At 37.0% G+C, this 14,836-nt stretch overlaps 1 protein-coding gene across 16 annotated transcripts; it reads right to left on the reverse strand.

Annotated features, from left to right (window-relative positions):
- Window positions 1-5,091: 5,091 nt before the first annotated feature.
- Window positions 5,092-11,296, reverse strand: LOC136228946 (cyclin-dependent kinase G-2-like). Of its 16 annotated transcripts, XM_066017535.1 has the most exons (9): window positions 9,312-11,296; window positions 9,067-9,202; window positions 8,865-8,953; window positions 8,661-8,772; window positions 8,039-8,570; window positions 7,868-7,933; window positions 6,792-6,836; window positions 6,060-6,701; window positions 5,092-5,824 (listed from the first exon to the last, which is right to left on the reverse strand). In XM_066017535.1, the coding sequence occupies exons 1-5, from the start codon at window positions 10,829-10,831 to the stop codon at window positions 8,460-8,462; spliced, it is 1,968 nt and encodes a 655-aa protein (XP_065873607.1). In that variant the 5' UTR covers window positions 10,832-11,296; the 3' UTR covers window positions 5,092-5,824; window positions 6,060-6,701; window positions 6,792-6,836; window positions 7,868-7,933; window positions 8,039-8,459. The 16 variants fall into 16 exon arrangements, with proteins under 16 accessions (XP_065873607.1, XP_065873552.1, XP_065873565.1 ...); XM_066017480.1 differs by having other exon boundaries at window positions 6,060-6,836; XM_066017493.1 differs by having other exon boundaries at window positions 6,060-6,847.
- Window positions 11,297-14,836: the final 3,540 nt, after the last annotated feature.

Genomic DNA, 14,836 nt, shown 5'->3' on the forward strand with positions numbered 1-14,836 from the left:
AACCCTCTAAACAATTAGATCACTCTAGGTAGATTTACTAATTATAACAAATAGTCTTTGTGGTTCGATCTCGTGCTTAGCATAATATTACTTGTTGTGATAGGATACACTTGTCCTATTAAATGTTATATATTTTACGAGCATCACCATATACCAAGGGTTGAGGGAGAACATGTGGTCGCAAGGACCTGGTAGAAACAACCAATTTGCTGGGCTGAGGTACGACCCTTTCGCTAAGCCTTGTACGCCGAAGTCGGAGAGGATGGAGAATGCCTATAGAAATATTATCAATAGGGACCTTCGAGCGATCTTGATATTTTACACATTAGGGAGGCTTTTGATTATGTTCGTGATGTCGATGTTAGAGTGAGCAAATGATCATTGCGCTCCGAATAAAATGGTAATGTATGACGATTAGCTGGACATAGGGATAGAGTTGCCTCTACTGACCTTCTTCGTGGAGGTAGCGAGATTTTAACTTAGCTCCAACATAAATAACTAGAAAGGGGTGACATCTGATGGTTGGGATGTACTCGTTGTGTAAGGAGGTTGGGTTTCTCTTGACTACTCTAGTGTTTTGATAGTTCTTCTAGCATGCATTGTTGCAGTTGCAAGACATGAGATGCATGCACCCACACATCAAACCAACTGTGGGGCTTCAATTTAAACATCTTGAGTGGCGAAGTCGGTATTTCAAGGTGAAATAACGATTATGGCCTTATCCAAGCACCTGGCTAGTCTAGAGGGACATGGCATCGCGTGAGTTAGAGTTGGTCAGATGGTTGAGCGAGATGTCACCTAAGTCAAAGTTGATAAGTGGCTATCTAGAAAATGGGTGGTTCAAGTATTCGACTGAGAAGGTTACCCACCTTGAGGGATGGACAAAGAACGATATGGGTAAATATTATATTTGGAAGGGAGGGGCTTGACTAGGGAGGAACTCGTTGACTTCGAAGCGAATGAAGTGATTGTGGAAGAATATGCTCCTATCGAAAGTAGGAATTTCTATAAGGATTTAGTGCGTGCCGGGGGGGCTTGATTGTTTGTTTATGGTTGCTAACTTTGTGTCTTTATTATTTAACGTAGGTGCGATCTTTGGTGGTGCGACTCCCGATTGGTCGAAGGACTTAGACCATCTTGAGTTCCCTTTTGAGATTGAGCCCTTAACGAGAGATTACTAGAGGGCGGATGCATTTCTCCCAGCTTCTTATGATGTGATCTCAAGCCTGGGCATGAAGGTGGTTTAGGGGCAGGTGCATCCTCATCGGCTGCGGGAGCTGAAGTCGAAGGGGCGATGCAGGTGAGATGGAGCCGGTGGTAGGAGTTGGGGGAGATAGTGTTCAAGAAGATATATCTTAGTGGCTTCAGCACCTCTTTGATCAAAGGCACGGAAAAAGACAGCTGGGATGAGGGCAGCTACCATTGTTGAGGATCCTTTAGAAGAAGTAAGGGATGATGATATAGTCATGGGAGATAATCGTGCCATTACTTCCTTTGAGGTGGTTGTGTTGGATAGGGATGGCCCCCTGAGGGTGATAATAAACCTGACTCTAAGAGGTCGAGGATGGACTCATCACAACTGAGGGGTCTAGAGTTAGGCGATGGCTCAGATCGACGTGAGGAGGAGGCCCTAGAGGATGATATGATTGATTATGCGCTTGTGAAATTTGAAAATTTTGTTTCCACCTTGAGCGGATTTAGGGGGGTACAAAGAGTTGGAGGGCTGGTAGGTCCATCCTTGCTCTGTCTGGCTGTTGTGTATAGAGAGGGACGAGGCTCGTCTGAATAGTGGATTTCTCGACTTAATATTCTATACACCCTTTTCTCTTATTGAGGCTCCTTTTTTTGGTTCCTCCTTACGAGGGTGGTATGGGATGGGACCCTCGTCCCGCCGTCTTTGGGGTTCCCTTTTCTCCATCACTGCCTTCCATTTTCTTCCTTTTTATTGTCCTTTCCTTTTTTATCTACTTCGTGTTCCTCATATTCTGCTAATGTTGTTGTCATAGCGAACGAAACTTTTCCCAACGACCATCATCTCTTAGAGGCACATGAGTGGCTTGGTGTAGCATTTCTGTCGAGGCCGTTGAAACGTTGTCCCCTGGCCAGAGCCACGATAGCCAACTTTAGGTTCAAGGACTTGACCTGGGATGACATATGGTGGAATCAGGCCAGATATCCCCTCAAAGGTTTATTATGTCGCTGCTTCACGTCGTTCAGTTTGGAACTGGTCCTTTTGGCCTTGACTGTCTCGATGAATCGGTTGAAAAACAAGTCCTTGATCAAGTCAAATGAGTCAACTGATTCAGGCTCAAATCCTCTATACCACTTTTGAGCGACACTAAAGAAAGTTGTCGGGAAGAGCTTACACATCATATGATCCTCCTTGGAGTAGAGGTTGACCATGCTTATGAATGTGGCACAATGCTTGTTCGGGTCTTCGATTTTTATATATGCTGGGAACCATGGGGTTTTCCAATTCCGTGTCAAACTGGCCTATATGATGCATTATACTAAGGAGGTCTTGCTAGATGTGACATTCACTTTTATGGCGCCTCCTAAGGACTTTTTATCGAGGAATCTCTAAAGGTTAGCCTCAAAGTCTTCTCCCTGCTCGGAGGGGGCTTTGTGTGCAGCCTTAAACATTCAGGAAAGGTGTTGCATTGAAGGCAAGGTTATTCTTCCATAGGGAAGGCATCGAAGCCCTCTTCTGTTTCGCCCGTTCCGCGAGGGAGGCCTCCTGTTGGGGAGGGTTTTTGGTTTGTAGGAGTTCCCATAATTTTCGATTGTCTTCTTGCATGGCCTTATGAGTTTCCTTCATTTGTCACCGCGCTTCTGCTTGCCATGCTTGGGCTGCCTGGAAATATCCCAGTGTCTTCATTAGACTTTAAGAACATTGGATTCGTTCTTAGAGTCTGTTGATACCGTCACCTTATCCTTAAAGGTCAGACGATCCACACTCACCTCACTAAATGATGAGAAATTAGGATCTGCAGGTCCTGTCGAGTCCGTCGGTGGTACCTGCACCGAAAGCGGTCCTTGGGATTACACTCTGACGGCCAAGTTAATGCTCAACGATTGTAACATAATAGTATAGAGAGAGAAAAGAGAGTAGAAAGAGGAAGTCTTTATCATTTACCATGGGGTGGGATCCCCTTATTTATAAACATGGCCAGTGGAACGGTACAAAATCCGTATACCCCTAACTAGAGAGAGGATGTAGTCGCTAGCCATAGGTACTTGCGACATCGAGGGGTGGTTAGGTTTTATTAGTGGGCCTAATTCCCTACTAGGGTACCGCTTGTGGACCTTCGAGCCTAGATGCTTCATCATTCCCCATTATTTTTTTTCTCTGCTTAGCCCAATTTTATTACCATCAATTAATCAAATATTTAATATATATTATTTAAAAAAACATGAAAAACAGTAAAAAATGAGAAAAACGTAAAACCGTAAAAAAATGGTAAAATGAGAAAAACATTAAAATGAAAAACTACAAAAAAATAAAAATAAAATATGAACAAACAAACGAAAAAACTATTTTTTTTCATTTTTTTACCATTTTCGCATTTATTTTTCATGTTTATAACACCTTTTTCATTTTCGTTATTCACATTTTTCTTTGTTTTTCACATTCTTCCCATTTTTCTATTTTTCATGTTTTAGTTTTCATGTTTATGTTTTTCACGTTTTCTCTGCTTTAACGTTTTTCATAGTATTCTTATATTTCCATTTTTACTCTTTTGAGACGTAATTTTAAAATTAAAAAGAACGATAATTATACAAAATGTTCAGAACTCTATGTGTTGTAATTCTTCGTCGTTTAGATCTACTTTCTATTGATAATTTTAGAAATCTTATATATATTAGAACCCGAATCACATTTGAATATCTATACCTGCAATTCCTTAACACCAGAAATTTCTTTTGTATTTTCTTTTACAAAATCCTTGATACATTTTCTTTCTTTTCTTTTTATCTTCTTATAGACCCTTAAAAGTAAGTTTTCAATTGTGCAAACCAAAAGAATAAGGAATTAGACTAGTGTGCGACTTTTAATTTGTACTAAGTCTGAAACCAGTGCATCCCACAAGGAATTAGACTAAGGTTGCACACAGGCAAGGTGAGAATTCCTCAATAAGAAATTTAGAATCTATGCAATATGAGAATAAGGACTATATTATCCCCACAAGCAAGGACTGGGATAGATATCTTGGTCCAGTGGAGATCTCCCGTCTATGATATGCCCACAAAAATCTCCACGGATTTCTCAATTAACTCATCTGTTTAACATTTTTTTTATCTTTTTATATCTGTTTTGCTCTAAAAAAAATTAGAAATATTAATATATATAGAAATTCACCACAAGGCAAGAACGAGACAAAATTTTCACATTTGAGTTTCAAGAACGAAATGATCCATAATAAGTGAAGAGTGGAGAAGTAGAGATGAGAAATGTAATCCCCACTTGTCCTATGAATAAGAATGTAATCCCCACCCGTCCTTATAAATAAAAGTTAAGTGTTAACTTAAAATTTTAAGTTAAATATTTTGACTTATCAAAATAAGTGATATGTAGCTTAATTAAATAATTTAAGTGGTTATTAAAAAGTCATTATCAAATACAATTAAATTAAATAAATGCTTAATTTATTAATTTAAGTGATTTTTATTATTATCAAACAGGTCCTAAGTTAGTGCACACTCCACTCTTATGAAAGAAGAGTCTATGATGCATGTTTAAATGTCTATGATGCATATTTAAATTTGGCCTAATGCTCCAAATTGGTCATTTTATCCCTTTAATTTATCAAATGTTTTGTTTACCCTCTTAATTCCATAAAATGAGTATTTCTCATCCCCTTAACTTGTCCAAATCATTTTACCCTTCCCCAACTTATCAAATGTCCTATTTACCCGCATTAACTTCATAAAAGTGACTTGTCCAAATCATTTTACCCTTCCCCAACTTATCAAATGTCCTATTTACCCGCATTAATATCAACTTTTTATTTTGTTTTAATTTGATAATTATATTGATCATTCGTGTGTTTATTATAATAATATTGTATTACAATAATTAAATAAACAAAATTTAACTAGTCAAAAAATTGAAAAGAAAAGTAAAAAATACCACTTTTATGGAGTTAAGGAGGTAAGTAGAACATTCTATGAGTTGAGTTACGAGAACTGAAAAGCATTAGACCTTTAAATTTTGACCACTATCTGCACCGATGCAGACCGACCAAGAGAGTCTATATGATGCATGTTTAAATTTTGACCGCTATCTACACTGCTGCACTGCTGCCTACACTGCTGCCGACCGACCAACCTGGTGCCGACCGACCAAACCAGGTTGGTGTGTTTGGTGTGAACACTTTATCAGACGGGCATTAAAAAGAATTTATCATGGAGGTGACACCTTCACCACACCAAATAGTCACTGGGAGCACCAATTCAGCTGATACGACACTAAAACTTTGCTTGAATTCCATACCCCTGACCGTAAGAGTTATGTAAAAGCAATCCAGAAATGTCCTTCTAAATCTTTGATGATCTCGTCAATTTTGTTTCCAGCTTCAGCAATGATTTAGGAAGAGATATAACACGATTTGCAACACATTAACCTGTCCAATCTAAGCCACATATTACTGTTAATAAAAGTAGGAAGATGGCATTGGATGAGTCTTGCAATTGTTCAGCACTTGGTTCTGCATTGCTCAGTTCTGACTCAGACTCAGCTTGTTGGGTTAATTAACTGCCGGCACTCACCTATCAGGTTGCAGCTCCAATCTACCATATGTAACAGCTCCAACAAATACTCACCCTAAAGATTAGTCATAACATACACACGTGTTATGTTGGACTAATTTGTTTTCAAATGTCGAAGTAAAAGGTCAGATTGACACTCTTTGAGCAACCTTCCTTTTATTGTATCAAACCAACGAGTGTCGGTTAGAAGGTTAGATCTTATGATGCTCGTCTTCTTACAGACAAAAGCTTATGATGTATCAAACGCTTAGTTAAAATTGTGCCAAAAATCCTTTAAGCATATATATTACCTCCATTACATGACTGCTGAATATCATAACCAGTGAAACTGAATCATGCTCCCAAATCCGATGTCTTGTTCATCTGAGGTAGGCACGTTGGTTTCAACGCTCCACAATTAAAGATCAGCAACCACAGCCATTCTTGAAACTTGAAGGTCAACATCATGGAGCTAGAGAAACACACCTCTGTTAATTACTTGCATAATTAGCAAAGCGGAACAATAAAATCTGAATTATTCAATAAGAAAGCATACAGTTGATTCGAAATATATAGCCTGATATCAATACAGATTAAAAAGAACAGCAAGGGCCCAGATATAGTTCAGAAAAATATATCTTTTTGGGAAAAAGAAGTCGGATCCAACCTCCTGTCAATTTGATCCTGGTACCCACCTTCAACTTCTCTCACATAACAGATTTGATTCTCTACCTATCTTCTTCATGGTACTCTGCATGCATGCACCCAAAGGAATCGGGAGAGATTTTTAAAGCTGGTTAAATTCTGAGCTGAACTGGACTAGTGGGCACTGCAAACATCGTAATAATGATCTGATTCCGTTTTTACTAGTGGGCACTGCAAACCTTCCGTCTTAAGAGCAACGTACTGAAGTTGAAGCCAAATAAAACCAGATAACAAGACAGCCACAAGCGCTACAATAATAATAATAATAATAATAATAGTGATATTTTTTTTTAAAGAAAGGAACTTACAATTTCTAGAGAGCAAAAGACCATAAATACCAGCTGAATAATAGTGGACAACTGCAGTTCTTTGTTGGCAGCAGTCTGGTAAAAATCTTCACCAAGTGAATAGGCAAGCACAACTTCTAAATTTAGATGCAAATAATACCCAATCTCACAAAGCTATGAAATTTAATAGTAGTATTTTTCAACAGAGAAGCAAGAAAAATCAGTGTCACATTAGGGTTGTCAAAATGGATTGATAAGTCATAATCGTGTTATATCATCTGCAAATCCTAGTGGACAACTGCAGTTCTTTGTTGGCAGCAGTCGGGTAAAAATCTTCACCAAATGACTAGGCAAGCACAACTTCTAAATTTAGATGCAAATAATACCCAAGCTCGCAAAGCTATGAAATTTAATAGTAGTATTTTTCAAGAGAGAAGCAAGAAAAATCAGTGTCACATTAGGGGTGTCAAAATGGATTGTTAAATCATAATCGTGTTATATCATCTGTAAATCGTGTTGTCATGTCAGAAAATGACAGCCCTAGGTCACATCAAATGAGCACTGCTAATTGCATATCATTGATCAGGTACTGCAACAACTTATATTAATGCTCAACTCATCCGGAAAAAAAAAGGCGGCTACGCGTCCCCGCTAAGCGAGGGTGGGGAGGGGTCCCACCACAAGGGTGTACTGGGGGGCAAGCCTTCCCTTGCCAATTTTTTTTGGCAAGGGGCCACTCCTAAGACTCGAACCCGTGACCTTCGGTCACACGACAACAACGTTTTACCGTTGCGCCAAGACACACATGCTACAAATATATAGAATAAGTTTTTTCATTCTCCTTTCAGAAATAGCATTAATTCCAAAGGACTTGGTTGAAAAGGAGGAAATCCAAACCAAGTTCATCTTAGATACTAATGCTAGACTTGCAAGTCAGAAGCAAGTTTGGTTGAAGAATAATAGAATAAGTAGCCAAAATATTCTACAAACAATTTGGAATGTGACAAAAGTTACCATCAACATATACTAATAGGATTTTAAGAAATTAGAAAAACCTAGAACGGTTCCAAAATTGCAAAGCAACCATATGATTCTTTAGCAGTTAGCATGAGACAAATATCAAGTACCTTGCAGGTGATCTTTGCACCGAAAAGCATCAATCATTTTATCCTTTGTCCCACAACAGTTATTCTCTTGCAACAAAAATATATTCAAGACAAATAGTGAAACAGCAGTTTGTAAGTAAAGTTGCAATGGAAAACTTTTATGTAATAAAATGAGTAAGCTGGAATATTTACATCTGGAGTGAAGATGAATGAAAAGATCTGACAGACATGTCAGGTAGGAATAAGTCAACACCTAAGACCTCACACAGTTCAACGAAACTATCATCATTACAAAGAAAGAGATATGATGGAAGGGATCGAATGAACCAATCTCTGTCTTCAACATGATCCTGGACAAAGATGAACATCAACCAAAAAAAAAAAACAGTCAATAGCCAAGATCCTGTGTTTCAGAAAACAAATTGCATCTCAAAGAGGATTCTGAGTCCTAGCCCTTCTGAAAGACGCAGTTTAAACAATGCTCCATCACACGACATTGTCATCCTTAATCCTCCAGTGGTGATTTAGGTTTTCGTATTCCCAAATTCATGCTATTAGAAGAGATTCTGGATTTTTTTTCTCAGCTTGTGTGCAGCTGGCACAATCCAGGCTTCTACCTGTTTCTTGCATATTGTGGTGGATAAGTAGGCATGAATGCTTTAGATTTAGGGAGAGGAACCTCATTAAACCAAGGATGATTCAGCGCAGCTTCAGCTGTAAGTCTCTGCATTGGAACCAATAGAACTGATAAATGAAACTACTCAGAAGTTAAAGTCAATAGATAGTTTGAAAAATCTACACATGCATCATTTACCTTTTCTGGGTCATAAGTCAGAAGTTTGTTTAACAAGTCAAATCCCAAATCAGAAAGGACAGAAGATCCTGTGAAGGATGAGGCAGGAAACTTCTTCCGCAACAAATTGTACCTGAAAGGGATAGCGAGTCTTTAGAAACATGGCTTCCAGTCATAATAAAAACCATAATAAGAAGAAATGGCGTGCCATAAGGTAACACTTACGGCTGCTTAACAAAATTTGCTTTGGCACCAGGCAAATTAGAAAATCCAGGCCAGATTGTCTCACTTGGTGCGCCAAGAATTTTGAAAACCTGCAATTATAAGAAAATCAGGAATATTTCTCAAAAAAGAAGAAAAAACAAAATCAGCAATAAACTAATTATGCAGAGAACAAGTTTATGAAAAGTGATGAGTTGACAATTACCTTAGTAAGCTGATCAATTTCATTTTTCCCTGTAAATAGAGGTTCCTTTGCTAACAATTCAGCCATGATGCAACCCACTGACCACATGTCAACTGCTGTTGAATATTTCTTAGCTCCCAGTAGAAGTTCAGGTGCCCTAGAAATAAACATTATCAAATGACAAGATTCAGAAACGAAACAAAAAAGAGATCAAGGAAGTAAATAATAAATGCAAGAAATAAAACAAAAAAGAAAATGAAGCTCACCTGTACCATAAAGTAACCACAAGCGATGTATAAGACTTTAATGGGCTCCCATACAACCGTGACATCCCGAAATCGCATATTTTTAGTTCCCCCTCATTATTTAGAAGAAGGTTTGATGTCTTCAAATCCCTATGAAGCACCCAGTTATCATGAAGATACTTGACCCCTCCTAACAACTGAAGCATCAAGCATTTGACCTCACTTGTACTAAAGGGTTGCTTCATAACCTGCATAAGCCCCTTGAGGTCATGTTCCATGTACTCCATCACCATAAAAACATTGTCAAGGCCATCCATTACAACTTCTTTAACATTGACAATGGAAGGGTGATGAAAAGATAAAAGAATGTTAATTTCCCTCAAAGCTGTTATAGGGAAGCCATAGTCTAAGTTTCGGTAACCTCCTACATCCATTTTCATCTTCTTCAATGCCACAATTTCTCCAGTTCTCTTATCCTTGGCTTTGTACACTTTACCATATGTACCTTCATTGATTTCATTAAGTCTCTCATACTCGTACACACTTCTACAACCCTGACGCATGTCCACACTTCCCTGTGAAGCAGCAGCAGACTCTTCAGCCTGATTGCAGCTTTCATCCATCTGGTCATCATCATCATTTCTATCTAAAGCCCCACCCACATCCATATCGTCATCATTTTTCAGTTCATCTTCAAAATGTTCAACCCCACTAGTCCCAGTACTGGAATCCCGTTCAGTTGATCCTGAACTTCTTGATCTATCTCCCTTCAACACTTCACAGGGAGGTCCCACTCTCTCAGCACTAAAACCCCTACTGCTTTTAATTTCTCCAGGTACACCATCATCATACAAACATGCACCACCAGGAGAATCACTCTCAAATGCCCACCGTGACATGGAAATGCTTCGTGTTTCAGCAAAGTTTCCCTCCTCCCCTGGGCCTTGTTCTCCATCACCATTCCCATGGTTCTCCAGGGGGAGTGGAGGAGACAAATTCACTAGAGACCCAGCCTCAGACTCAGTCACGTCTGACGAGCTACTTTCCAAGCAAATCTTATCTGACACAAGGTTCAATCCCGCAATTTGATTTGCTGGGATAGGGTACTTATCAACACCTGCATCCACACGATCATTCTCAGCTGTTGGAGGACGAGAAGATTGTGTGGCAGTTTCTACAACAACTCTATTCTTCACAGCTACTTTCTTCTCTACGTCCCATATAATGGGTGAGAACTTCCTTTTCTTCCCCACGTGCAACGAAGGATTACCTTCGCATATAGGTATTTCACCATCTTCCAACCTTGGTGAATGATGGAGACGATTTCCACTTCGCAACTCAGCCAATTTCTTCTCTTCATCTCTACAACTAAGCCTTCGACCACTTGAGGAAACATGGTACCCATTCTCATATGACCCATCATGCCGAGCAATTTGATTCAATTCCACATGATTAGCCTCGCTCCTACAGCGATCAAAATATTTATTGGAGTAACCATTATAAACCCTTCTCCTTGAAACGTCGATGCGCCCTGCCGCCATATTATATAGAACCACAATCTCTTCTCAATTAAAAATCAAGATCAAACTTATAAAGCACAAAATCAAAGATACCCTAACCCAACAAATCAACTTTCCAATCAATTTTGGGAACACTCAACCTTTTTCAAACAATAACAAATTCAACCCTAATCAAAATCCTTCAAATCGGGAGAGATGTAATATTCAGAAAACTATTGACAAACAATAATACCCAAAAGGGTACAATTTTTTTTTTAAATCAGCCAATCGATTAAACTCAACAATCAAAACTGAAAACCCTAGATCAACAATCTGAGTGTTTTGACCGTCTCCCCTTGAAAAAACACAAGAACTGAAAGCCCTTACCGGAGACGAGACGAGAGGGAGAAACTGAGAAATACACAGCCGCCGATTTTGACAGGAAGTGGAAGAAAGAAGGGATTACTTTCGAAACGAAGCTGTTTCGCTGTTTTAGACGTGTTCGATCTGTATTCCGTGTTTCGATTATATAACCACTTTTTTTATTTTTTAATACAACCACCTATTTTGTTTCAAAAAAAAAAAAAATACAACCACCTATTTTACTCCACAAATTTTATGTTTATTATTTATTTAAACCCAAGTTATTATATTCTTCTCAATTTTGGTCTTGTATATTTATTTATCTTTTAGAAATGGTCTGGTATATTTTTTGTTTTTTCGATGGTCTTGTATATGTATTGTTAGGCAAGTTATAGGGAAGGGAAATGGAGATTGTTTTAGAAGTGTTTTGTTTACTTACTTTTTACTTGTCTTTTACAGTGAAAAGTAGTCTTTTATAAAATCAGATAATCTCTGTTTTTTTTAGAAAAGCAGCATTTTCCAAAGACAACCAGCAAACAGCAAGTAGCTAAACGGACACTTAAATAACATTTATCAAATTAATTATAACAGTTCATTTATTTATTTATTAAGAGACCTTTATCCATTTATTAAAAACATAGATAACGGCCAAATTTGACTCTAATACAACTTCAACGTTTTTATATGTACATTATAAGGTATATATTTCATCCTAACATATGAAACCGTTTAAATTTAACATTAACGTTTTCAAATATTAATAAAATTTGAAAAGATTGATTTAAATGTTATCATTTCAGAATTTCCAAAAAAGTTTGTCGATAAACTAGAGTAGTTTCGTACATTTTTTATTACCTATTTGTAACTATATAAGCAATACAATAAACATTTTAGACAGTTTGACAAAAAAAATAGTAAATTTCAAATATAACTCTGTGATTTCGCTAATTTTCAGATAAAGAACTGTGATTTATTTATTTTTCAAAGTACGAACTGAGGTTTTCAACTTTAGCAAAATAAGAAAATTTTCGATTGATACTATTGAAATCATCATTGACTACTTCAAAAATGACATATTTTAAGAACTACTAATATTCTAAGCAACTTTAATCCTTCAACTTTTTTATTTTGAGATTATTTAGATGATGTTTGGTAAAGAGAGAGAAAGTTAATGTTTAGAGAGAGAAAGTTCCAAAAAAGATGATTTTCAAAAATCGAAAATGTAGTTCCATAGCAAATACAGTAAAACCTCTATATAGGAATACACTTGGGACCAGACTTGTATAACAATTGGGAGGTTATTACTAAATAGAGTTTTATAATAAAATTTCTCAACACATAAAATCTTAAATTTTTATCATAGGCATGCATGATTTATATATAATGTATAACAATAGACATTAATGGAACAAATTAAATATTTAGAATTTCAATTTAGAGTTTAGGTTTTCAATATATAGATAATTGGAAGAGTTTTTTGGAAAAAATATAAACATCAATGAGAATTCTAAATATTTATAATTTCAAGTTGTAGTTTGTATTTCCAACTCATAGATAATTTCAATAGTTTTTTAAAATTTTTATAATTTAATTTGAATTCTTTATATATATATATATATATATATATCACTATATAGAGGCATAGTTTCTAAAGGTGAGACCTGAAAAGTGTATAACAAATAACGTTTGGGAGGTTATTCCTATTTATAACTGGCCCAAGTTGGGACCGAGTTTTTTTATAACAAAATAGAGGTTATTCCTATATAGAGTATTCCTATATAGAGGTTTTACTGTATGACATTGAACAACTTTAATTCTTGAAAATTTTCATCTTCAGGTCGTTAAAGATGGTTTTAATAGCATTAATCAAAAAAGTCATTCTTTTCTTAAAAGTGCGAAACCTCAATCCTCGTTTTGACAAAAAAATAAATCACAGTCCTTTATCTGAAAATTAGTGAAATCATAGGGGTTTTATTTGAAATTTATCTAAAAAAATATATAATTAACTTATAAGTGACAAACTTAATTGTTAACATTTTAACCGTCTTTTTTCAACTGTGTTAGTAACACAATAAATATTTTAGATATAATTTATATTTGGAAGGCCTGATTTGAAAGTAAATAACAATAAAATCAGTTTTTTGGCAACGTATGGCTAAAACTGATTTTTTTAAAAAAAATATTATGATTAAATTTGAACCATTTTATAAGTTAAGGTCAAATTTGAGCTTCACAAAAAACGTTATGGTCAAATTTGACCATTATCCCCTAAAAATAATATAAACAGTGATGGTTCAATAACACCGAACTTCTTTTGGAGTCAAGTCCGAAATGTTATCAAAAGACAAAGACTTGCTAAGTTGAAAACCTACAAGGGCGATTTAGGCAAAAGTCAAGTTAGCTTGTGTGGTAAACCTAAAGACATGAGCGGCCTCGTCCCATAAGCTCATTGCAGCATTCAGGAACTCTTGGTTCATTGCTGATGGATTATAATACTAGATGTTCTACATACAAAGTGGAATGTGTTGGTTGTACTCAGCTTTCGAAACAGTCCGCCTATGGTCGTGGAATTGCTTTTGAAGTCCTTGCATGACTTGTCAACAGCAAGTTTGGTTTTAGTTTGTGAGATGGCAATGATATGTAAAGTATTCAACATATATGACAAACGAGCAACCAATGTTTTATTTATCACAATAAAATATAAAAGTTCAAGTTTTCATATTGTTCTAAACAAACTATTGGCAATGACTACATCCTAGTCTTATCGTTTAATCCTCCTAAGAATCGTCAGCATCCTCGGCATCATGTCTATAGTACTATCATTACATAGCTTAAAGTTGCGACTGTATATTCACTAGCTCAACCTAACTATCTCGCAAGACGTGCTCCCTCCTCATCATGTCTTGGTCTCTCCTCGGTAGAGCATCCTTCATTTTGCATAAGTTAGGAGTCATGAATATCCATATAAGTACATTCATACGTTCATTATCATATTGAACATACTTACCGAATATCAGACATTGTCCCGAAGGAGTTGATGCTCTATCCTATGGATGAGGTGAGTCATCTTGACGCCAGTAGCTTGAGGGATCTATCTCAAACAAAAGACCACGGATTAATACGAAAAACAGCCAAGTAGATGGTTAAAGTCAGATAATCAAGAACTCACATGAGTAGTGGTTGGTGGATCAAAGGACGGCTAGAAGGCAGTCTCCCAAGGAAACACCATGATACTCCAGCTCCCATTAAAATGAGAAAGGCATATGTTGGTATTAAAATGTTGTGTCAGTTATCCAATCATTATACCTCCCATCGAAGCATGAATCCCGAGTTGGAGGCATGACTAGCTGCAGAGGGACCCAGAGAGGACTCATCTCCCGCACTCTGAATGTACTGCTCGACTCTAGTGCTACATCTAGATTGTGTATATGAAGATATGTTAGCACAAAATTCAATTAAAATAGTACAAGCAAATACAAAGTATATATACATACATGCGGAGGTGCCTTAGGGACATAACCATCATCTCCAAGACACATCGAAGTCCAACGCAGAAACGTCTCAATGAATCCAAGGTAGTCACCCTTAGTATACTCTGTCACTCGGACTCCCCTGATCAGGCTCCCAAAGTTCTCATCCCCAGTGTAGCACGTGATATATATCGTCTCCTCCAGCGGAGGTAAA

This window comes from Euphorbia lathyris, chromosome 1 (genome assembly GCF_963576675.1).
Source record: "Euphorbia lathyris chromosome 1, ddEupLath1.1, whole genome shotgun sequence".
Lineage (NCBI taxonomy): Eukaryota > Viridiplantae > Streptophyta > Magnoliopsida > Malpighiales > Euphorbiaceae > Euphorbia > Euphorbia lathyris.

Excerpts from the sequence above, each read along its gene's own strand:
- LOC136228946 (XM_066017535.1), bottom strand. The coding sequence starts at position 10,831 with ATGGCGGCAGGGCGCATCGACGTTTCAAGGAGAAGGGTTTATAATGGT. Across the intron at positions 8,954-9,066 it reads AAATTGATCAGCTTACTAAG|GTTTTCAAAATTCTTGGCGC; the intron begins GTAATTGTCAAC and ends TTATAATTGCAG. Across the intron at positions 8,773-8,864 it reads GCAAATTTTGTTAAGCAGCC|GTACAATTTGTTGCGGAAGA; the intron begins GTAAGTGTTACC and ends TATCCCTTTCAG.